Genomic DNA, 25,974 nt, shown 5'->3' on the forward strand with positions numbered 1-25,974 from the left:
AGGGCAGGTGGGCCACTACACTGATTCCTGTGTCCTTCCAGGTGACAAAAAGAGGTAATAGTCTGCAAGCATGAAAAAAGAAAAAGAAAGAAAGAAAGGCCACTGGAATCTGATGCCCGTGTCCCACCAGTTCTTGCTAAGACTTGAATCAGCCACATCTCCTTGGGTGTGGAGTTTGAATAGAGCACACACTTGACATTGGGGGCGGGCCTAGAGGAACATGGGGCATTGGCGTCTAGGGGGGAGCATTTAATTTTTTAACTTTTTGGGTTTTTTTGTTTTGTTTTTAATTCACAGGACTTACCATATTCTCAGCCCCCATCAAAGCCCATCCGTAGGAAATTCCGACCTGAAAATCAAGCTACAGAAAACCAAGAGCCTTCTACCACTGTGGGTGGGCCAGCTTCTGTAGCAGCCGCGAAACCCCATCCAACAGTCCAAAAGTAAGTAGAGCAGATAAATGAGAGCAAGGTCAGAATCTTCCTTATAAATCTGTGTGTCTATGTAAATGGAAATAACGTTTACATTTACACTCACTCCCATAGAAGGGTGTGATTTTGTGCTTGTAGTCTGACCTTCCTCATCTCGATGATTGGATTAGTCTTCCAGTCACAGAGAGAGGCTTTCTAAGCTGTAGGATTTAACCTGGCCCAAGGGGCAGGCGAGTCCCAGGCTGGGGTGTGTTTCAGTTTGGTTTGATTTCCTTCCCTTCCTCCCTCCTCTTCCACTCCTTCCTATTCTCTTCCTTATGCTGGCCTCCATTTTCCTAGGAAGAAGACATTTTTTTCCTTCTTTGCCTGCCTAGTCTCATGTTCCTCTGGGGCAAATGGCCCTAGTTTCATGACCCTCAGACCCAACTTTCAGTAGATATGGTGTGTGATTTCTTTTTAATCCCTGTAAAGAGTTTCTGTTGTCAGTTGTATCAGCACAGAATGGTCACATGCGGAGCCTCCAAGATACCTAACTAACTGTTAACAGACGTTGGAAGGGAGGATGTGGACAGCTTTGGACATGGCCAAGGACCAAGACAACAGTGTTATGGACAGACCATCCTTCTCCAGAAGGCTTTGGCTCTAAGAAGAGCTGTCACTTGCCTCAGTTTCCCTGTAGTGAAATTGAGCAAGATGTCGAGGGCAGAAACCTGCTGCCATGCGTGACTTCAAGTGAGCCCAACTGGTCACTAATGTAAATGTTAAAGATGTGTCATGACGCTGCTCTAGGGGCCTTGCAGATCTCAGGGGCTGCTGCGGGTTGTCTCCTGCCTACACTGTTATGGAAAGAACAACTTGCCCTTGAATCCCAAGCCCCATTCTGAATCTGGGCAGCACTCTTCTTCAGATGATGGTTTTTGTTTTTGTTTTTCGAAGTGGACAGTTCCCCAGTGGTATCAGTGCATAAAGGAAGTATATTTTGTCCTTAACGGTCACTGAGAACCTTGACCATCTTCCAGCCACCCTCAAGCCTAGGGGATGGATCCCTATCAAGGACAAAGATGACTGAATTTTCTTACATGTTCTACGCAGCTTTTCACTTCAATCTCCACTTCACATTAATGCTAGTCAGTCAGTGGTGCCTATAACATCCTCCAAAGTGTGTGGCAGGGCAGGTAGTGGAGTTCGCACAAAGATCCCTTTCGTTTTCTTTTCTTCACTTGTTTTTTCTTAAACAGCTTTATTGAGATATAATTCACCTAGCATATAATTCACCCTTTTAAGTGTACAGTTCAGTAGTTTTTAGTATATTCACAAAGTTTGTGCAACCATCACCACAATCTAATTTTAGAACATTTTCATCACTCCAAAAAGAAATTCTGTGCCCATTAACAGTCACTTTCCATTCTCCTCTCTCCCAAGTCCCAGACAACCACTAATCTACTTTTTGTCTTTCTAGATTTGCCTATTCTGGCCATTTCATTTAAATAGAATCATACAACATGTGGTCTTTTGTGATTGGCTTCTTTCATTTAGCATGTTTTCAAGGTTCATCCATGTTGTAGCATGAATCAGAACTTAATTCTTTTTTATTGCTGAATAATGTCCCATTGTATGGATATACTGCATTTTGTTCATCCATTCATCAATTGATGGACCTTTTACATTGTTTCCATTTTTCAGCTATTAAGAATAATGCTGCTGTACTGTTTGTATACAAGTTTTTGTTTGGACTTATGTTTTCATTTGTCTTGAGTATATACCTAGAAGTGGAATTGCTGGGTCATATGGTAAGTCTATATTTAATATTTTGAGGACCTGCCAAACTCTTTTCCTTAGTGGTTGCAGCATTTTACAGTGCTGCCAGTAATGTATGAGGGTTCCAATTTCTCCTCTTCCTTGCCAACACTTATTTTTTTTTTATAGCCTTTCTAGTGGATGTGAAGTGGTATCTCATTGTGGTTTTGATTTGCATTTCACTAATGACGAATGATGTTGAACATCTTTTCATGTGCTTATTTGCCATTTGTATATCTTCTTTGGAGAAATGTCTACTCAGATCCTTTGCACAATTTTACTTGGATTATTTTTTTGTTTTTGAGTTATGAGTTTTTTAATGTATTCTGATAGAAGCCCTGTGTCAGATATATGATTTGCAAATATTTTCTCCCATTCTGTAGGTTGTCTTTTCACTTTCTTGGTGGTATTATTTGTAGCACAAATAATAAGTTTTTAGTTTTGATGAAGTCCAATTTATCTATTTCTTTTTCTTTCGTCACTTTTGCTTTTGGTGTCATCTCTAGGAAACCATTGCCTAACCCAAGTTCATGAAGATTTATTCCTGTGTTTGCTTCTAAAAGTTTTATGGTTTTAGGTCTTACATTGAAGCCCATGCTCAGTTTTGAGTTCATTTTTGTGTATAGTATGGGGAAGGGATCCAACTTCCTTCTTTGAGTATGGATATCCAGTTGTCCCAGCACCATTTGTTGAAAGGAGATGCTTTTATCTGCCTGTTCAGTGACTGTCCCTTACCATGATGCTCTCTCACTAGTTAGGTGACCACATGGTGTCAGGTTGAGAGGCTAGTGCCCATCAGCAAGACTTAATAGTGCTATAAATGGCAGGGATCTAAGCTTTGTGGTTGGAGAACTTCATAAAACTTATTTCAGTTCCAAGACCAGTTTATTTTGGAGTGAAAAAAAGCAACTTAGCATTCATAATTTTTTAAGCCCTGGAGAGAGAGACAGCCAGACACATGATGGTTAGTATGTATAGTCCTTTCTCAACCAGGGTTCTGGAAAGAATGAAGCTCTGATGCCCTTAAGACATCCATTGTCTGTAGTTAGTTAACCTCTCTCCTGCATCTAGAGTGGTCTTTACTGTGTATCATCTTTGGGAAAACTAAGAAAAGAGTCACAAATCATTTTCTTAATTCTCTAACAGAACACTGGGTAAGAAAGGCTAAAAAAATAGACTAGTTGCAAAATGGTTATCAGCTCTTTGGAAAATGAACATGAGAACTGATCTATCAAAAGAAACAAATTCTCCTTCAGATATTATTATTGTCTACTCCATTCAGGGCAAAGGAACTAAGGAAGTGTTCTCTCCAAGTGAGCTGCTGAGTCCAGGTTATAACTAATAAACAGCTCTAAGGTTGTGTCGTCAACAGTGAGCTTCCCATGAGGACAAAAGTGGGTTTTTCTTAGAAATAATTTGGCTTAGTTGGTTTTTCCCCATAGCTTGTGTATCTGCTAAGGATGGACTTTGGGAAAATACAATGGCTTGAGCAGTTTGGAGATAGAGGATTTTGTGTAACAGTACTGTGGCTGAACCTGTGTCAGCCTCTATGGCCTCTGCTCTTCTCTGTAACCCTGAGAGGTGTCCTGGACCACCCCAGGGCATGCCCAGCAGCCAGGGTTGCAGTGGTATGATGTTATCAATGTGGTTGGGATTCTGTTTCCCTTCCTACCTCGTGTTTGGCATTACTGGAATGTCTGTGGGGTTAATTATTGGCATCCCGAATAAAAACCTACCATTTCCAAGTAGAGAAAAGGCAATAGTTCAGTTCCTAGAAGCTGTACTCAGAATTCCTTGGGAGAAATCAGGACCTAGGGTGAAGACTAAGATTTTTCTCATCTAGAGACCATAGTTTCTGTTCTTTCAAATAAAGACCAGGTAACAGTTGCTCAAATAACGTAGAAATTGACTTCTTTCTTATGTAAAAGTCTGAGTTGGTGAGTGGTCCAGAAGCATAGAGTAGCTCTGTCCGGGAGCCCAGGTATCTTTTGTCTTCTTGTTTGAGATCCCTCTGGGGGTTTCCTTTATCCATATGGTTGAAGATGGCTCACCACTAACATGTTCACATTCCAGGCCCCCGGAACAGGAAAGGAACAAATAGAGAGAAAAGAGATTACTTTTAAGGGCGTGACTCAGAAGTGGCACACACATCACTTCTCTCTGATTCTTTTAGCCAAAACTTCGTCATATCGCCTCACTTACTTGCAAGGGAGACAGGGAAATGTAGTTTCTAGTTGGATGGCCATGTGCCTAGCTCAAACTGAGGATGATATGCTTCTGAAAACAAGAAAGCACAGAATAGGTTTGGGAGGATAGTCTGCCACAAAACTGAGTGGACAGTGTCTCAGAGTGCTGCAGTTTAAAATTGATAGATAGCATGGCACACAACAGAACTGGACAAAAGAAATGTATGCTTAACTATTACTTCCTCATCTTCCTCCTTGGAAACCAGGCCAGTTAGAGCCCAGCCTGGAACAGTGGGTAGCAACAGTAGGGGAACCTGAAGAGACAAACTCCAGAAGCAACTCTTGAGAAGGTGAGGCAAGTTAAATAAATGTCTTTGCTGAACCCTTGAGAGGTATTCTGGGGCTTGATCCTATCTTTGCATTATTTAGGGCTCCTTTGATGGCAAATAATAAAAAACAACTTGAGGTCGCAAAACCATGTTCTTTATTATAAGGATATAGGAGTGACTCGTGGAAACCCGTGGCAGGAATGGATTGGAAGAGAGGATTGCAAACCTTTTGGGGCTCCTCCTGATTCTTCTCAATTTTCTTAGAGTGTTTCTGTCATTTTTTTTATTGAGTTCATAATAGTTTACATTGATGTGAGATTTCAGTTGTACATTATTTCTTGTCTGTCACCACTTAAGTGCTCCCCTTCACCCCCTGTGCCCACCCCCCACCCCCCTTCCCCTGGTAACCACTGAACTGTTTTCCTTGCCCATGTGTTTGTTTATATTCCACATATGAGTGAAATCATACGGTGTTTGTCTTTCTCAGCCTGGCTTATTTCGCTTAGCATAATTCTCTCCAGGTCCTTCCATGTTATTGCAAATGGGATGAATTTGTCTTTTTTTCATGGCTGAGTAGTATTCCACTGTGTATAAATACCACATCTTCTTTATCTAATTATCAGTTGGCACTTGGATTGTTTCCATGTCTTGGCTATTGTGAATAGTGCTGCAACGAACATAGGGGTACGTATGTTACTGTAGATTGTTGATTTCAAGTTGTTTGGGTAGATACCCAGTAGTGGGATAGCTGGGTCATGTGATATTTCTATTTTTAATTTTTTGAGGAATCTCCATACTGTTTTCCATAGTGGCTGCACCAGTTTGCATTCCCACCAGCAGTGTGTGAGGGTTCCCTTCTCTCCATACCCTCTCCAACATTTGTTATTTTTAGTCTTAGTGATTATAGCCATTTTAACAGGTGTAAGGTGGTATCTTAGTGTAGTTTTGATTTGCATTTCTGTGATGATTCATGATGTTGAACATCTTTTCATATGTTTATTGGCAATCTGTATCTCTTCTTTGGAAAAATGTCTGTTCACATCCTCTGCCAATTTTTTGATCAAGTTGTTTGTTTTTTATTGTTCAGTTGTGTGAGTTCCTTGTATATTATGGAGATTAACCCCTGTCAGATATATGATTTGCAAATATTTTCTCCCAATTGGTGGGTTGTCTCTTTGTTTTGATTCTAGTTTCTTTTGCCTTGCAGAAGCTCTTTAGTCTGATGAACTCCCACTTGTTTATTTTTTCTTTTGTTTCCCTTGTCTAAGAAGACATGGTATTTGAAAAGATCCTTTTTACTTCGATGTCAAAGAGTGTACTACCTATATTATCTTCCGGGAATTTTATAGTTTCAGGACTTATCTTCAAGTCTTTGATCTATTTTGAGTTTATTTTTGTGTATGGTGTGAGATAATGGTCTACCTTCATTCTTTTGCATGTGGCTGTCCAGTTTTCCCAACACCATTTATTGAAGAGACTATCTTTTCTCCATTGTATGTTCTTGGCATCTTTGTCTAAGATTAGCTCTCCATAGATGTGCAGATTTATTTCTGGGCTTTCAATTCTGTTCCATTGATGTGTGTGCCTGTTTTTATACCAGTACCATGCTGTTTTGATCACTGTGGCTTTGTAGTACATTTTGAAGTCAGGGATTGTGATACTTCCAGCTTTGTTCTTTTTTCTCAGGATTGCCTTAGCAATTCTGGGTCTTTGGTTGCCCCAGATGAATTGTAGGATTCTTTGCTCTGTTTCCGTGAAGAATGTCATTGGGATTCTGATTGGGCTTATATTGAATCTGTAGATTGCTTTGGGTAATATGGACATTTTAACTATGTTTATTCTTCCAGTCCATGTGCATCTCTTTATGTCATTAGCAGTTTCTTTCAGTAATGTCGTATAGTTTTCATTGTATAAGTCCTTCACCTCCTTGGTTAAATTTATTCTTAGGTACTTTATTCTTTTAGTTGCGATTGCAAGTAGAATTGTACTCTTGAGTTCTCTTTCTGTAAGTTCATAATTGGAGCATAGAAAAATAACTGATTTTTGTAAGTTGATTTTTTTACCCTGTGACTTTACTGTAGTTGTTAATTATTTCTATTAGTTTTCTGATGGATTCTTTGGGATTTTCTATATATAAGATCATGTCGTCTGCAAACAGTGAGAGTTTCACTTCTTCGCTCCCTATTTGGATTCCTTTTATTCCTTTCTATTGCCTAATTGCTCTGGCCAGTTCTATTGAATAAGAGTGGTGATAGTGGGCATCCTTGTCTTGTTCCTATTCTCAGAGGGATGATGTTCAGTTTTTGCCCATTGAGTATGATGTTGGCTGTGGGTTTGTCATATATGGCCTTTGTTGAGATAAGAGAGTTTTTATCATAAATGGCTGTTGGATCTTGTCAAATGCTTTCTCTGCATCTATTCAGATGATTATGTGGTTTTTATTCCTCAATTTGTTGATGTGGTGTGTCACGTTGCTTGATTTGCGGATGTTGAACTATCCCTGTGTCCCTGATATAAATCCCGCTTGATCATGATGTATGATCCTTTTGATGTATCGCTGAATTTGGGTTGCCAAAATTTTGTTGAGGATTTTTGCATCTATGTTCATCCATGATATTGGTATGTTGTTTTCCTTTTCTGTGCTGTCCTTGTCAGGCTTTGGTATCAGAGTGAGGTTGGCCGTGTAGAATGTGTTAGGAAGTGGTCCATCTTCCCTGATTTTTTGGAATGGCTTGAGAAGGATAGGTATTAAATTCTCTCTGAAAGTTTGGTAGAATTCTCCAGAGAAGCCGTCTGGTCCTGGGGTTTTATTCTTTGGGATGCTTTTGATTACTGTTTCAATCTCTTTCCTTGTGATTGGTCTATTCATATTGTCTGTTTCTTCTTGAAACAGCTTCTTCAGCTTTGGGAGGTTGTAAGAGTCTAAGAATTTATCCATTTCCTACAGATTATCCATTTTCTTGGCATATATTTTTTCATAGTATTCTCTTATAATCTGCTGTATTTCTGTGGCGTCTGTTGTTATTTCTCCTCTTTCATTTTTGATTTTGTTTATCTGAGCTTTCTCTCTTTTTTCTTTGTAAGTTTGGCTAGGGGCTTATCAATTTTTTTTATCTTCTCAAAGAACCAGCTCTTTGTTTCATTGATCCTTTCTGCCACCTTTTTTGTTTCAATAGCATTTATTTCTGCTCTGATTTTTATTATTTCTCTCCTTCTGCTGATTTTGAGCTTTGTTCTTCTTTTTCTAATTCAGTTAGGTGTAATTTGAGATTGCTTACTTGGGATTTTTCTTGTTTGTTAAGGTGTGCCTGTATTGTGATGAATTTCCCTCTTAATATGGCTTTTGCTGCATCCCATATGAGTTGGTATGGTATGTTATCATTTTCATTTGTCTCCAGATGTTTTTTTGATTTCTCCTTTAATTTCTTCAATGATCCATTGGTTGTTCAATAGCATGTTGTTTAGTTTCCACATCTTTGTCTCTTTCTCAGCTTTTTTCTTCTAATTAATTTCTAGCTTTATAGCATTATGATCGGAAAAGATACTTGTTATTATTGTAATTTTCTTAAATTTGCAGAGGCTTGCCTTGTTTCCCAACATATGGTCTATCCTTGAGAATGTTCTGTGTGCACTTGAGAAAAATGTGTATTCTGCTGTTCTTGGATGGAGTGTTCTATTTATGTCTATCAAGTCCAAATGGTTTAGCTTTTCATTTAATTCCACTGTTTCCCTGTTGATTTTCTGTCTGGATGATCTATCCATTGATGTGAGTGGAGTGTTGAGTATAACACTCAATAATAACACTATTATTGTGTTGTTATTAATAGCTTCTTTTAGGTTTGTTAATAGTTACTTCATGAACTTTGGTGCTCCTGTGTTAGGTTCCTAGATATTTATAAGCATTATTTCTTCTTGGTGGAGTGTCCCTTTGATCATTATATACTGCCCCTCTTTGTCTCTCTTTACCTGTCTTATCCTGAAGTCTACTTTGTCTGATATAATTATTGCGACACCTGCTTTCTTTTGTTTCCCATTAGCTTGGAGTATTGTCTTCCACCCCTTCACTCTGAGCCTGTGTTTGTCATTGGAACTGAGATGTGTTTCCTGGAGGCAGCATATTGTTGGGTCTTGTTCTTTAATCCATCTCACCACTCGGTGCCTTTTTATTGGATAATTCAATCCATTTACATTTAGGGTGATTATTGATGTATGAGGGCTTAATGCTGTCATTATATCATTCATTTTCTGGTTTTCCTGCATTTCCTTTGTTTCTTGTCCTGTGTGTTTTGGTCTACCCATTGAATTATGTAGTTTTTTATGATGTGTTTCTCCTTATTTATTCTTTGTGTCTCTGTTCTGATTTTTTGTTTAGTGGTTACCCTGAGGTTTGTATTCAGAATCTTGTGTATAAGATAGTCCATTTTATGATGGCCTCTTATTTCCTTAGTCTAAACCGATTTGGTCCCTTTCCTCCTCCCCTCCTAAGTTGTTTTCCTCATATCTTATTCCATCTTGTCTTGTGAGTTTGTGGTTAAAATGACAGGATTAACTTTGTTTTTGGTGTTTTCCTTCCCTCTAGCTTAATGCTATAGTTGAATATTTGCTATCTTACTCTGAGTCTCTTGACCTATTTATCTCCTTACTCTGTGTTTTGTGACCCCTTTTTCCCTTTCTTTTTCCAGGTATGAGGGCCTTCTTGAGGATTTCTTGTAGTGGGGGTCTCGTGGCTACAAAGTCCCCTCGCTTTTGTTTGTCTGGGAAAGTTTTAATTTCTGCCTCATATCTGAAGGATTTTTTTGCTGGATAGAGTATTCTTGGCTGAAGATTTTTGTCTTTTAAAGATTTGAATATGTTGTTCCATTGTCTCCTAGCTTTGTAAGATTTCTGCAGAGAAATCTGCTGAAAGCCTGATAGGAGTTCCTTTGTAGGTTATTTTCTTCTGCTTTGCTGCCCTCAGCATTCTTTCTTTGTCATTCATTTTTGCCAGTTTTACCAATATATGCCTTGCAATAGGTCTTTTTACATTGACAAATCTAGGAGATCTGGAAGCCTCTTTCACACAGATTTCCTCTCTTTCCCTAGGTTTGGGAAGTTCTCTGCTATTATTTCTTTGAACACCCTTTCTGCTCCATTCTCCTTCTCTCCTCCTTCTGGAATACCTATAATTCTTATGTTGCATTTCCTCATTGAGTTGGATATTTCTTGGAGACTGTCTTCATTTCTTTTTAGTCTTAGTTCTCTCTCCTCCTCTGTCTGGAGCATTTCAACATGTTTGTCTTCGATTATGCTGATATGCTCCTCTATCAAGTCCACTTGAGTGTTCAGGGAATTCGTATTTTGTTTTATCTCTTCCATTGTGTCTTTCATCTCTAATATTTCTGATTGATTCTTCTTTGTAGTTTCAATCTCTTTTGTGATGTAGCTCCTGAACTTGTTGAATTGTTTCTCTACATTTTCTTTTACCTGATTGAGATTTTTGATGATAATTCTTTTCAATTCATTACCACTTAGATTACATATTTCTGTGTCCTCAGGACTGAGCTCTGGGTGCTTGTCGTTTTCTCTCTGGTCTGGAGATTTGATGTAGTGTCTGATGTTGCTAGGTCAGGTCTTACACATTCTGATATTATTCGGTTGCAGTTACAGCCTATTGCCACTGGGTGGAGGTCGAGGGCTGCGTATTCTGAGCCCTCCTCCTTGAGCTGATATCCCAGGCAGTGGAGCAGCACAAGGTGGGTAGGGGGAGGGGCACTTTCTCCTGTGTGCACTCTGGGCTTTCTCGATCAGCTCTCGCTATCTGGTCTCCTGGGGTCTTGGCTTGATGAGGTCATCCCACCCGAAAACTTTCACCCCGTTAGAGGGCTTCCCTCTAGGCTGCAAGGGCCCTAGGGAGTCCTTGGTGATCCTGCAAACAAGCGATCTCTCCCCCTTCCTTCCTTCATGGAAGCTCCTGCTATGGCGATGGCAGTCTTTAGGGGAGGGAGCAAAGTTCTCTCTTACCCCATTCCAGCTCCTCTGAGAGGGGCTTCAGCCTCTCCACCCTCCATCATGTGGCTGCATGTCTCTCTGACGTTTTTGTATTGTTAAGATGTCCTATGTGGAATATTGATGCCCCTTTTTCTTGTATGTTGGAGGGGAGAGCCCAAGCAAGTTCACTCTGCCATGATGCTGATGTCACTCTTTGTCATTTTTATCTATGAAGATTCTCAACCACCTTCAGCTCTAGGGATTATATTCTCACTTTCCAGGGCCCAGGCTAAACTGAACTCTTAGCCATAACCCACATGCCTGGGAGAGAAAATCTAGTCAGGTCAGCATGGGCCAGCATCCATTCAAGTGTGAAAATAGAGGCGAGAGTTTCTTAAGACAAACTGCTTGCCAGGGACCCATCCCTGTGGAGAAGGGGAAAAGGGATGGACACAGTTCCCAATGAAGGAGGAAACTGTTACAAGCTGGGCACACATAGCATGGTAGTAGTTGAAGGAGGGGCATCCAATTCTGATTGACATCTTTTTTCTTTTAAACTTTTTATTTTTAAATAAGTATAGATCCATAGGAAATTATAAAAATAGTACAAAGAAGTCCTGTGTATCTTTTGCCTAGTTTCTCCCTTTAATTACATTTTACCTAACTATAGTACAATATCAAAACTGGGAAGTTGATGTTGGGACAGTGTATATGTATAATTCCATGCCATTTTATCACATGTGTGGAGTCTTGTAACCACCACTGTGATCAAGATACAGAGGTCACACCTACCCCCTCCTCCTCAACATTCCTTACCCCTGGCAACCATTGATCTGTTTTCCATCTCTGTAATTTTGTCATTTTGAGAATGTTATATAAGTAGCATTACATGCCTTTTGAGTTTGTTTTTTTTCACTCAGCATAAATGTCCTTGCCATCCATCCAAGTTGTTACATATCTCAATAGTGCTAAGCAGCGGTCTGTACCACAGTTTGTTTAGCCATTCACCTGTTGAGAGACATTTTGGTTGTGTGTAGTTGTTGAGTATTATGGATAAAGCTGCTGTGAGCATCTGTGTATAGGTTCTTGTGTGTGTATAAGTTTTGATTTCTCTGGGATAAATGTTCAGGAGTGTGATTGTTGGGTTGTATACCGTGTATGTTTAGTTTTTAAAGACACTGCCAAGTTGTTTTCTAAAATGGCTGTACCATTTTTACATTTCCAGCAGCAATATACAAGAGATTCAGTTTCTCCACATCCTTACCAGCATTTGGTATTGTCACTTTTTAAAAAAAAATTTTAGCTGTTCTAACAGATGTGTAATTCTATCCCATTGTGGTCTTAATTTGCATTTCTCTAGTGGCTAGTGATGTTGAACATCATTTCATGTGTGTATTTGCCATCATATATCCTCTTCGGTGACATGTCTCTCATGTCCTTTGCCCATTTTCTGATTGTTTTTTCACTGTTGAATTTTGAGAGTTCTTTATATATTCTAAATACAAACCACTTGTCAAATCTGTGGTTTGCAAATATTTTCTCCCAGTCTGTAGCTTGTCTTTTCATCCTTTTAATGTGAGTCTTTCCCAGAGCAAACGTTTTTAAAATTTTGATGAGGTCCAACTTATTGATTTCTTTTTCTTTTAAGGATCATGCTTTTGTTGTCATGTCTAAAATCTCTTCACCAAGCCCTAGGTCCTGAGGATTTCCTCTTGTGTTTTCCTCTAAAAGTTTTATAATTTTACACTTGACACTTCAGCAGTGTTTGTTGAAAAGGCTATTCTTTTTCCATTGACTTGCTTTTGTACCTCTGTCAAAAATAAGTTGGCCGTACTAGTGTGAGTCTTTTTCTGGGTTCTCTGTTCTGTTCCATTGATCCATGTGTCTTTCTTTCTGCCAGTACCGCACAGTCTAGGTTACTGTCTTGGTTATTTGATTACTTGATGCTATAGCTATATAACAAGTCTCCTATTTCTCCCACTTTATTATTATTTTTTAAAATTGTTTTAGCTATTCTAATTCCTTTGACTTTCCATATAAATTTTAGAATAATTTTGTCTTGAACTACAAAAGATCTTGCTGGGATTTTGATAGGAATTTTGTTAAACCTTTATATCGATCTGGAGAGAGTTAACATCTTTACTATGTTGAGTCTTCCAGTCCTTGAATGTGATATATTTCTCCATTTATCTGGATCCTCTTTTTCTTTCTTTCATCAGTGTTGTATAGTTTTCAGCATGTAAATTCTGTACAAATTTTGTATCTAAGGATTTCAGTTTGAGTCTTTGTAAATAATACCATATTTTTAATTTTGACTTCCAAGTATTCATTGTTAGTATATCAAAATACTATTGATTTTGGTATGCTGATCTTCTATCCTGCAAACTCACTTCTATCCTTGCTGAAATCACTTATTAGTTCTAGGAGTTTTTTATATATTCCTTGGGATTTTCTACATAAACCATTATATCATCTGCAAATAGGGACAGTTTCATTCCTTTCTTTTCAGTATGTGTGCCTTTTATTTCCTTTTCTTGTATTTTGCTGGCTAGGACTTCCAGCACTGTGTTGAAAATAATGATGAGAACAGAAATGCTTACCTTGTTCCTAATCTTAGGGGGAAAGCATTCAGTTTTTCATTAAGTTTGAAGTTAGCCATAGTTTCTTTATAGAGGTTCTTTATCAAGTTGAGAATGTTCTCCTCTATTCATAGTTTTCTGAGTTTTTATCATGAGTAGGTGTTGAGTTTTATCAGGTGCTTTTTCTACATTAAATGATATCGTCATGTGATATTTTTCTTCTTCCATCTGTTAGGGTGGGGGATAACATTGATTGTTTTTTGAATATTGAATTAGTCTTGCATCCCTGGAATAAACTCCTCTTAGTCATGGTGTATAATTCTTTTTATATATTGCTGAATTCGGTTTGCTAGTATTTTGTTAAAGATTTTTCACCTATATTCAGGAGGGATATTGTGTCTAATTTCTGTCTTGCTAGGCTGCCCCTTTTCAAGTCCTTTGGCTAGAGAGTGCAGGATGTTGGAGAGGCTTTTTTTGTCTGCCTTCATTGACATTTATGCATTGCCAACTTCTCCACTATCCAGTCTGGGATATATGGAGCAAAAAGGAAAACCCCGGGAATTCACTGCTATGTGATTCTCTGGGTATTGAATTCCCTAGCTGGTTTGCCCTCTTCACTCCACTTTTTGGAGTCATCTTATGTTTGTTTTATATAATATGTCCAGGGTTTTAAGTGTACTTAGTGGGAAGAATTGAGAGAAGTGTGTTTATTCTATCTTGTCTTGAAACCAGAAATCCAATCTATGTCTTTTTTTTTTAAGATTTTATTTTTTTCCTTTTTCTCCCCAAAGCCCCCCAGTACATAGTTGTATATTCTTTGTTGTGGGTCCCTTTAGCTGTGGCATGTGGGACGCTGCCTCAGCGTGGTTTGATGAGCAGTGCCATGTCCGCACCCAGGATTCGAAGCAACGAAACACTGGGCCGCCTGCAGAGGAGCGCACGAACTTAACCACTCGGCCACGGGGCCGGCCCCATCCAATCTATATCTTTTTAAAAAGTAGATTTTGGATCTGCTTCCCTGTCTATTTATGGATGAAAAAATTAATCTTTAGCTCTACGCTTGTTGGGGAAGAAAGTATGTCTTGTACAGATTAGTGGAGTGGCCAGCGTAGTGTATATTCTCAGTGAGTATTAATCAGATCTCTAAGGTAGTCACAATGCATTGCAGTTCAGTTGCTCTGGCCTAGAACCCGTCTCCTAGTGACTACAAAGATGTTTGTTTTTCTAGGGGAACTTAAATTACCCTTTTGCTTTGAGAATTCAGTGTTTCTTGCTGTGGGATGCAAGGTTGTAGGTGATACAACAATGTTGATTTATCATTCCAACCGTGGACAGTTTTGAGGGCTAAGAGAGCACTAAGAATAATTATGACTGAACAAGAAGTATAAACAGAGACTGTAAGGGACAAAGTGGGACATATGGTCACCCTAGTTATACCTGTTCTGTGAATTTGCTATTGACTTAATTTGGGAATACTGGTTTTAAAACGTTTCTGCATTTTTCTCAAGTGCCACAGATGTATGCTGGTTTGTGCACGTGCATGTGCACACTCACACACATACACACTCAGGCATTCTTGCCTAATAATAAATAAAGGAGAGTTATGTAGGTTGGCTAAGTTAATGTAGGATTTTTGCTGTAGAGAATGTTCTTCTTTTCCTTCAGACTTGTCAACCTGCAGGTCTTTTAAATGCCATCAATGCTTACACAAAAAGGGCATTCCAGTTAATATGGTTTGTCAGGAAGAAATACTTATTAAAATGTCTTGGAGTAAATGGGATGCAAAGTATTTGAAAAGGCTCAATTTACAGCTTTTGTTCAAATTATAAAATGGGAATTACTTCAGGTGTAAATAATTCATCCTGACAAATTTGTTTCATTTGGTGTGTGCCTGCCTCTCTGTGAATATGTGAATTTATTTTTGGAGCCCTGTGACGTTAGCCCCTTGTTAGTTTAGCACTTCTCATGAGTCAGAGTTCTGACCCACAAGGGTCCAGACCTCTAAGTTCTATTTCACTAAACTGTTTCTACTTTTTTGTAGACAGTCTTCCAAACAGAAGAAGGCTATTCAAACTGCTATCCGCAAAAATAAAGAGGCAAATGCAGTGCTGGCCCGCTTGAACAGTGAACTCCAACAGCAGCTCAAGGTAAGGAACTTCCTGAATTTGAGTTACCAGGGTTTTCATCTGCTTGTTTTGTTTTGTTTCATTTTGACCGTTGGCTGAGGACCTGGTTCTATTCCTGTTGGTAAGACTTGCCTCTTTGATCTCAAACACCTTTTGGAAGGCAGAGAATCACTGTATTTAAGTTTCATGGGTTGGTTCTTGTATACTTAAAGGAAGGCCGGTAACTTTAATATGTAGGCTGCATATTGTGTCTTAGTTAAAAGGACTGGGAATCTATTACAAAGGCTTTTGAAGTGTTCTTTATTGTTGAAAGCTGCTGGGTAAAAATTGTTTAGATCCTCCTTGAATGATGCTATACTTACTTCAGTGGAAGAGGGTGGCTGATACTATCAAAGGTCAGCTCCTCCCGAGTACCTTGGAAATGATTCCGTATCACCTTGTCAAGGACATCACCCCTGTCCTTATCATCTATTTCTCTTCACCATTAATCTCCCCTGTGTTAGTTTCCCAGGGCTGCCATAACAAAGTACTATAAACTTGGTGGCTTAAAATAACAGAAATCTATTCTCACAGCTCTGGAGGCTAGAAGTCTGAAATTAAGGTGTCAACAGAGCCATGCTCTTTTTCTGAGAGCTGTAGGGGAAAAGCCTTTCTTTCTTCTTCCCAGTTTCTAGTAGTTGCTGGCAATCCTTGGCATTCCTTGGCTTGTAGATGCATTACTCCAGTTTCTGCCTCCACTGTCACATGGCATTCTGTCTCTTGTCTAAATTCCTCTTGTTATAAGGACACCAGTCATTGGATTAAGGCCCACCCTAATCTAGCATAGCTTCATTTTAACTAAATTATATCTTCAAAGATCTTATTTCCATCTAAGGTCACATTTATAGGTACTGGGGGTTCGAACTTAAACGTATCTTCTCAGGGGACACAATTCTACCCACTACATCTTCTGATTCTCTGCTAGATCGTTCTCATCTACACACAAATCTGCTCTGGTATTGTCCATTGTCTTGACCCCACACCCTCGTTCAGCTGCTGCCCCATCTCTCTGGTCTCCTTCACAGCCAAGTTTCTTAGGAGTTGTTTTCGTTTATTGTCTCTATTTTCTCACCAAGTTTTCTCTCCCTCTGCTTCATTGTGGCTTCATTTTCTTCCACTCACACTTCTTTCACAGCCACATCCACTGGGCCTGTTTTGATATTACTTGAATTTTCAGAAAAATTCTACACAATTGACCATTCCCTCCTCTGAAATCACTTTTCTCACTGGCTTTTGGTGTATCAGACTGCTCGTTTTCCTTCTACTTCACTGGTGCTTCTTCTTTAGCATTCTCTGCTGTCTCATCCTTCTTTGATTTCTCTTTTATTATCCCCCCCTTTTGCCCCAATATTTTATTATGAACATTTTCAAACATATGGGAAATTTGAAAGAATCAGAGTAAATACTTTTATAGCCATCACTTTGGTTCTACCATTAACATTTTACTATACGTGTTTTATCACATATCTGTCCCTCTATCCATCAGTCCATCTTATTTTTAACATATTTTCAAGTAAATTGTAGACATCTGTACTTGTACCCCAAATATTTTTAACATGCATATCATTAACTAGAGTATTTTTACAAGTTTTTCTTATGATGTAAATTTTATATACAATGAATACACAAATCTTAAGTGTATATTTGCTGAATTTTTAACAAATGCATATACTTATGGAACCCAAACTCCTATCAAGATATAGAACATTACCATCACCCCAGGGAGCTTCCTCATGTTTTTTCCAAGTCACTACCTGCTCCACTCATACAGAGGTAACCACTATTCTAAATTTCTTATGCAATAGTGTTGCCTATTCTATAATTTTATGTAAATAGTGTCCTCAAGCATGTATTTTTGTGTAAAGCTTCTTTCACTTAGTATTATGTTTTTGAGATTCATTTATATTGTTGCTTGTGTCAGTAATCTGTTCCTTTTTATTGCTGAGTAGTATTTCATTGAGTGAATATGCCACAGTTTGGTTTATCAATTCTCCTATTAATGGACACCTGAGCTATTTCCATTTTTTGGCTATTTTGAGTAAAACTACATTCTTGAATAAGTCTTTGTGTGGAAATATATTCTCATTTCTCTTGGTTCTCAAATAAGTGGTGTCATCTAGTGTTGTCCTTTTCTGTGTCTGGCTTATTTCCCTTACCATAATGTCCTCCATGTTTATCCATGATGTTTCAGATAGCAGGATTTCTTTATTTTTTAGGGCTGAATAATATTCCATTGCCTGTATATACATTTTCTTTATTCATTGTCCATTGATGGACATTTAGGTTGCTTCCATGTCTTGGCTGTTGTGAATAATGCTGCAACGAACATGGGAGTACAGATATCTTTTTGAGATACTGATTTCAATTCCTTTGGATATATACCTAGAAATGGGATTGCTGGATCATATGGCAGTTCTTTTTTAAATTTTGAAGAACCTCCATACTGTTTTCCATAGTGGCTGTACCAATTTACATTCCCACCTGTATTCTCTTTTGGTGTCTACTTGCATGGAATATCTTTTTCATTCCTTCACTTTGAGGCTTTTTGTGTTCTTAAAGCTGAAGTTTTGTAGGCAACATATAGTTGGGTCTTGTTTTTTTATCTACACTATATCTTTTGATTGGAGAATTCCATCTATTTACATTTAGAGTAATTATTGATAGATAAGGGCTTACTAATACCATCTTATTGTTTTCTGGCTGTTTTGTAGTTCCCTTGTTCCTTTCTCCCTCTGTTGCTGTCTTCCATTGTGAATTGATGATTTTCTGTAGTAGTATGCTTTGATTCCTTCTCTTTATCTTTTGTGAGTCTACTGTACGTTTGGTTTTATGGTTACCATGAGGCTTACAAACAACTAACTTCTGTCGCATATAAAAGAAAGTCCTTTTTATTCCCTCCTTTTTTGTTTTTGATGTCGTGATTTCTTCTTTTTATATTGTGTATTCATTAACAAATTGTTGTAACTATAGTTATTTTTAATATTCTTTCCTTTAACCTTTTTACTACAGTTAAGTGTAACATACCACCATGTTACAGTATTAGAGTATTCTGAATTTGACTATATACTTACCTTTACCAGTGTCTTATATATTTTCATATGTTTTTATGTTACTAATTAGTGTCCCTTCATGTTAGCTTGAAGAACTCCTTTCTGCGTTTCTTGTAAGGCAAGTCTATTGATAATGAACTCCCTTACCTTTTGTTTGTTTGAGAAAGGCTTTTTCTTTTTTCTTCTTTTTTTAAAGATTTGCACCTGAGCTAACATCTGTTGCCAATCTTCTTTTATTTTTTCTTCTTCTTCTCCCCAAAGCTCCCCAGAATATAGTTGTATATTCTACTTATAGGTCCTTCTAGTTCTGCTATGTGGGACACCCCCTCAGCATGGCTGATGAGCGGTGCCATGTCTGTGCTCAGGATCTGAACTGGTAAAACCCTGGGCTGCCAAAGCAGAGTGCATGAACTTAACCACTCGGCCATGGGCCTGCCTCAAGGGAGGCTTTTTCTTGCCTTCATTTCTGCAGGAGAACTTTGCTGAATGGAATATTCTTGGTTGGCAGTTTTTTTCTTTCAGGACTTTGAATATATCATCCCACTCTCTCCTGGCCTGTAAGATGCCTGCTGAGAAATCTGCTGATAGCCTTATGAAGGTTCCCTTGTAAGTTACAAGTTTCTTTTCTCTTTCTGCTTTTAAGATAGTCTCTTTGTCTTTGATTTTTGACAGTTTTATTATAACGAATCTTGAAGAAGATCTCTTTAAGTTGAGTTTGCATGGTGATCCATGAGCTTCATAAACTTTGATATCCATATCACTGCCCAGATTTGGGAAGTTCTCAGCCATTATTTCTTTAAATAAGGTTTCTGCTCCCTTCTCTCTTAAACTTCTGGAACTCCAATAATTCACAAATTATTTCTTTTGATGGTATACCATAGATCATGTAGGCATTCTTCACTCTTTCTAATTCTTTTTTCTTTCTTCTCCTCTGGCTGGACAATTTCAAAGTTCCTGTCTTCTATCTCACATATTCTTTCTTCTGCTTGATCCATTCTGATGTTGATGCTCTGTATTGCATTTTTCATTTCATTTATTGTATTCTTCAGCCGTAGAATTTGTTTTGTCCTTTTTTTTAATGATTTCTGTCTCTTTGTTAAACTTCTCGTTTTGTTTGTGTAGTGTAGTTTTCCTGATTTCATTGACTTGTCTTTCTGTGTTTTCTTGTAGCTTGTTGAATTTCCTTAAAACAACTATTTTATCATCGGGTAAATTGTAGATCTCCTTATCTTTGGAATTGGCTACTAAAAGATTATCGTGGTTCTCTTGTGATGTCGTGTTTCCTTGGTTTTTCATGTTCCTTGAAGTTTTGCATTTCTGTCTTCATATTTGAAGTAGCAGTCACCTCTTCCAGTCTTTATTAACTGCCTTTGGGAGAAAAATACCTTCCTTCAACCCTGCTAGGGATTCTGAAGCTTTCTCAGACCTTCTATGGATGCACCTGCTTGATGTATCTTGCTCCCTCTTGTGGCAGAATTCTTAAGCTTGTATGCCTTCTTCTCATCCTGCAAAACACTAGGCCAAGTGCTGACAGCCTCTATTTTCTCCCAAAGGTGGCACTAAAGCTCAAATTTGTAGTCTCTCTCTGGCCCACAGATTTGGGCCAGCACAGGCTTTCTGCATGTGCTCACTAGCCATCTGCCAAACTCGCTCTTGTGGCCACTATTGGGAGTGTGAACAGGGAGCTGGGCATAGGGTGGGGGTGTGTGCGAGTAAATCCCATGGAGCATTGGGCATGCCCCATGGCCAGTTGGAGGATTCCCAGTGACTCATAGGTGGGCTTCTTGATGGAGTCCTGCAACACATTTTGTAGGATCCATGTTCCTTTAATGCCCTTCCAGATTCTGATCTGCCACTTTCCCAGCCTCTTCCTGCCTCCCAGTCACGCAGTTCACAATTCAGTACTCTGGATGGAGGAAGAGAGAAATGAGCCTCTTTGGCAGTATCTCACACAGCTGGTGAAGCTGGGTGCTCACTTACACACTCTCACTTCCCCCATGGGAGAAATCATGGGCCAAGGAGATCTCTCTTGGCCCTAAGGTGTGCTAAGAGGGAGAGGGTGATGTGAGTAAAGTCAATGAGTTCCTCTTACCCTCTCCAATGCATCCAAACTTGTATGTTTTTCCTCCACTGTTGTGCTGGAACTTCTCTGCTGGAAACCTGGACTTCCACAAAGGCTCTTTCATCTGTGGGTGATTGTCTAAAACAGTTTTCCAGGGGATCCTGGACTGCAGCTGAGAAGGGCTAGAGGTGGTTCATGGGCCATTGCAGGATCCAGAGCCAGGACTGAGGTCTGTGTGTCTCTTATCTGACACACAACTGGGTGAGACTCCTTCTGGGTCCTTTGGTGTATAGTGCTGGATCCCAAAGCTCCCATAAAGGCACTTGGTCCATGAATGGATGCCAAATTGTTGTTATTGGCAGGGGGACACAAATGAGCGGCATCTGATTCAGCCATCATGCTGATGTCACTCCAGTAGTTCTATTTTTAATTTTTCAATGAACTTCCATAGTGTTTTCCATAATGGCTGCACCAGTGTCTATGATCTGTCTTGAATTAAGTTTTGTGAATGGTGTGAGATTAGGGTCAAGGTTTATTTTTTCCCATATCAGTATCTCATTAATCTAGCACCATTTGTTGAAAAGAATTTCTTTTCCTCCTTGGATTACTTTGGTGCCCTTAGCAAAAATCTAATGACCATATAAGTATAGAATTATTTCTGGGTTCTTATTCTGTTCCGTTAATCTATTCATTGATCTTTATACCAGTTCTACACAGTGTTGATTACTGTTGCTTTATCGTAAGTCTATAAGTCTGGTAGTATAAAATTTTCAACCTCTTCTTCTTTTTCAAGATTCCTTTGGATATTTTGGGCCCTTTGTTTCATATAAATTTTAGAATTAGTGGTTCATTTGCTACAAAATCTCCTGTTAAGATTATGATTTGATTTACATTGAATTGATAGATATGTTTAAGGAAAATTGACATCTAAACGATGTTGAGTCTGCCAATCTGCGAGCAGAGTGCTCCTCTTCAGTTATCTAGATCTTGTAAAATTCCTCTCAGTGGTTCTGAGTGTGTAAGTATTACATGTCTTTTGTTAAATTTATTCCCAAATTCTTTTTGTGACACTATTGCAAATTGAATTATTTTTTAAAATTTTATTTTCTAATTGAGTTTATGCAGGTCACAGAATATAAGGTCAACACGCAAAAAGCAATCATATTCCTATATACAATCAATGAACAATTGGTAATGGAAATCTGAAAAACAATACCATTCATAATAACTTGCTCCATCCCTCAAATGAAATACTTAGGTATAAATTCATCAGAACACACAGGATCTGTATATGGAAAACTACAAAGTACTGCTAAAAGAAATCCAAGAAGATCTGAATAAATAGAGAGACATACGCTGTTCATGTGTTGGAAGACTCAACATAGCATTATGTCATTTTTCTCCAAAGTGATCTATAGATTCAATTCAATGCCAATCAAAATCCCTGCAGGATTATTTGTAGGTATAGACCAGATAATTCTATAGTTTATATGTAAGGGCGAAGGAACTGGAATAGCTAAAACAAATTTGGAAAAGGAGAACAAAGTTGGAGGAATCACTTTAGTATCAAGCTTTAATAATCAAGACAGTATGATATTGGTGGAGGGATTGATGCATAGACCAATGGAGCAGAATACAGAGTCCTGAAGTAGACCACATGAATAGAGTAGTGGTATATGATCATGGCTTTAATTTGCATTTCCCTAATGGCTAATGATGTTGAAAATCTTCTCACATGTTTATTTGTCATCCTTATATCCTCCTTAGTGAAGTATCTGTTCAAGTCTTTTGCCCATTTTTAAGTTGAGTTATTTGAGCTTTGAGAATTCTTATTATTGAATTTTCTTTATATAATCTGGATACAAGTCCTCTGTCAAATAAGTGAGTTGCAAATATTTTCTCCCAGTCTGTAGCTTGTCTCTTAATTCTCTTGATGGTGTTTTGGCAGAGCAAAAGTTTTTAATTTTGATGAATTCCAATTTATTGGTTTTTTTCTGTTGTAGATTGTGCTTTTGGCATCATTTCTAACCCCAGGTCATGAAGATTTTTTCCTATGTTTTCTTCTAAAAGTTTTATACTTTCATGTTTTACATTTGCATCTATGAACCATTTCAAGTTAATCTTTATATAAGGTGTGAGGTGTGAGGTGATCAAGGTTCATTTTTTTACATATGGATGACCAATTATTACAAAAACAATTTGTTGAAAAGACTATCATTTCTCAATGAATTGATTTTGCACCTTTGTCAGAGATCAAATGACTCTATTCATGTGGTCTACTTCAGGACTCTGTATTCTGCACCATTGGTCTATGCATCAGTCCCTCCACCAATATCATACTGTCTTGATTATTAAAGCTTGATACTAAAGTGATTCCTCCAACTTTGTTCTCCTTTTCCAAATTTGTTTTAGCTATTCCAGTTCCTTCGCCCTTACATATAAACTATAGAATTATCTGGTCTATACCTACAAATAATCCTGCAGGGATTTTGATTGGCGTTGTATTGAATCTATGGATCACTTTGGAGAAAAATGACATAACTGCTACGTTGAGTCTTCCAACACATGAACAGCGTTTGTCTCTCTGTTTATTCAGATCTTCTTGGATTTCTTTTAGCAGCACTTTGTAGTTTTCATTATACAGTATACAGTATATTAGAATTGCTAAAACAGAAAATAGTGACGACACCAAGTGCTGGCAACCGGAACACTCATGTATTGGTCGTGGGAATACAAAATAGTACGCCACTCTGAATAATTGGCAGTTTTTTATAAAATTATACATACACTCACTATGTGACCCAACGGTGATAGCCAAAATCCGGAAAACAATCCAAATATTCTTCAAAGGGTGAATGGATACACTGTGGTACATCCACGCAATGGAATAGTACTCAGCAGTAAAAAAGAATAATATGCACAACAGCTTGGATGAACCTGAAAGACATGGTGAGTGAGACAAGCCAGTGTCAAAAGGTTGTGTACTGTATGATTCCTTTTATTTGACATTCTTGAAAAGGCAAAACTATAGTGCTGGAAAACAGATTGGTGGTTGTCAGGGGTTATGCATGGAATGAGGGTTTATATGTCAATGAGTAGTACCAGGGAGCTTTTTGGTTGTTGGAACTGTAATGTACCCTCTTTGTGGTGGTAGTTACACTAATCTATACATGTTTTAAAGTTTATAGACCTGTTTGCTAAAAGAAAAAAGTCAGTTTTACCATATGATAATAAAAAATAAAATTATTTTTTAAAATGTCAAACTTCATTCTGTTTTATGAATCTTTGTATGTGACCTTATTTTTGTTTTATATTTTGTTTGGTTTTGATTTTTCTCTCCTCTCTCTCTGCTTTGATGTCAGTCAGTTTCATCAATTGTTCTTTATACTTGGTAAGCCCTTTTAATTTAGAAACCCATATTCTTCAGTTCTGTGAGTTTTCTTGATTTTTGTTGTTGTTAATTATCCCTCGCCTCCATTTTCCCTGTTCTCCCTTGCTGATATTTTTCAGACATTAAGCCTCTTAGCTTAGTTCTCTAATTTTCTCTTCTGTTTTCTTTCTTTCCTCTTCTTTCCTTCTGTATTTTTGTCTCTTTGTCTATTTTTGGAGACTGACTTAATTTTAAATTTGAAATCTCCTATTGTTTAATAACCAAGAGTTTACTTTTTGTTCTCTGTTTTCTTTTGATGGTATCCAATTCTTGTTTCATTGTTGTAATATCTTCTCTTGATGGTGGTGTTTTTCTTCTTCCTGAATACTTCCTTTTTTATTTTGTTGTATGTATTTCTCATTAGATGCTATCCTTCAATATCTATTGGGCCTTCTTTGCTTATATTTTGGAAGAGGATGAAAGCACTAATTGGAAGTTCATAGTGTGTTGTGGGGCTTGTCAACTTTGAGCTTCACTCTTCAGCAGTCTGGCTGGGCTGGATAGTTAGGGAACCCCCAAAGACAGTATCATTGGCTCTTTCCTTTTGGTCTGGTTTTTGTCTTTTTTGTCTCCTCTTTGGAGGGAAAGACCTGGTTCAGTGGAGGGAGAGGGCTGTTGGTCTCAGCATCCAAGATACTCATTTAATCCCCCTATTTCCAGTCCAGCATGTTGTCCTCAACTGTGTCTGTGTATTGCCAATTGAGAGGGCCTCTCTTTTACCTTTTCAAGGAATAAATATTTATTGGTCTGCTGTGGCAGGAAGGATCTGGGGATCTAATTGCTTCTGAAGCAGACTTTCAACTAACGCTTATTTTAGCCAGTCTCCTCCCCTCTTTCACTCCCACCTTCATAGGTATCTAGTGCTGCCAATCTGAGTCTTTCAGGCATCATTCTACGTAAAATCAGATTTGGTCTTGTTTTATCCTTGTGCTTAGCTTGCAATTCAGTTTTCTTTACTTGATCTGTATGAGTGAGAGTTCTAATTCAAGTGAACAGAAGTCTGAAGAATCATTAAAACAGACCTCTAGTCATGGCCTCTCAATCTGTTCCCAAACTAAGTCAGTTTCCAGATGCAGAGCCCCTTCAAAAAGGGGCATCTGGGTCACCTTAAGAAAGGACCCCATTATGCAGCCAAAAATTTATACTGTTAATCTTTCTCCTAGCCTTTCCAAAAGTGACCTGTGACCATATACAAGGGTCTGTGCATTGGGGAAAGGGAACTAATCAGATTTTGGGGGGATTACTAGCCACTGGCTTTGAACTGACACTAATTCTAGGAAATTCAAAATGTCACTGTGATCCACCAGTCAGAGTAGGATCTTATGGAGGTCAGAGGATCAGTGGAGTTGTAGCTCAGGTCCTTCTCACAGTGGGTCCAGTGGACGCCCTAATCCACCCTGTGGTTATTTCCCCAGTTCTGTAATGCATAATAGGAAGAGACCTACTCAGCAACTGGTAGAATCCCGACATTGATTTTTCTTGAATCTTCTAAATAATTTACTGTTCATCAGTTTGCTTTCTAGTTTACAAATTTTATTGCTATCACCTCTTCCCGTTTGTTTTTCCTGTATTTGTGTGTTTATGACTTAAAAATTTTTTTTTATTGTTTTAGTGGAGTTCCAGTAGGGAATGAGTATGGTGCATATGTTCTGTTCCATCTTTACTTGCAACCTCTATCTATATTCTTTTACTAGATGATGTTGATCATGAATTTGTATCTCAAGCCCTACTTCTATTTCCCCTCTTTTCTCTTTGCATGAGCTCTCAGCATGCATTTACAACTGCTTACTCAACTTTTTCTCCTAATATATCTAATACACATCTCAGATGCTCAATTCCCAAGCCTCTCCTTGAAATGCCTATTTCTCATCCAATCTTCTTATACTTAATACTACTACCAGCCACGCACTTGCTCAATCCCAAATCCCCTTCCTTCTTTCCTACATCAATTTCCTAAGCAAGTCCTATCAGTCCTAGA

The 25,974-nt window shown here is 38.3% G+C and overlaps 1 protein-coding gene across 31 annotated transcripts in view; it reads left to right on the forward strand.

The window, feature by feature from the left end:
- The window catches only part of REPS2 (RALBP1 associated Eps domain containing 2), a 247,577-nt gene that overhangs the window by 214,789 nt on the left and 6,814 nt on the right, over nt 1–25,974 (forward strand). For 30 of the 31 annotated variants that reach the window (XR_011535896.1, XR_011535895.1, XR_011535897.1 and 27 more), the window contains 2 exons: nt 298–443; nt 15,331–15,436. Coding sequence is in view for 27 of the 31 variants with exons in the window: in XM_070604194.1 (XP_070460295.1) it covers nt 298–443; nt 15,331–15,436 (252 nt within the window). In the remaining 4 variants the exon portion in view is untranslated. The remainder of the gene's footprint in view (nt 1–297; nt 444–15,330; nt 15,437–25,974) is intronic. The other variant, XR_011535898.1, reaches the window with a different exon arrangement.

This window comes from Equus przewalskii, chromosome X (assembly GCF_037783145.1).
Source record: "Equus przewalskii isolate Varuska chromosome X, EquPr2, whole genome shotgun sequence".
NCBI lineage: Eukaryota > Metazoa > Chordata > Mammalia > Perissodactyla > Equidae > Equus > Equus przewalskii.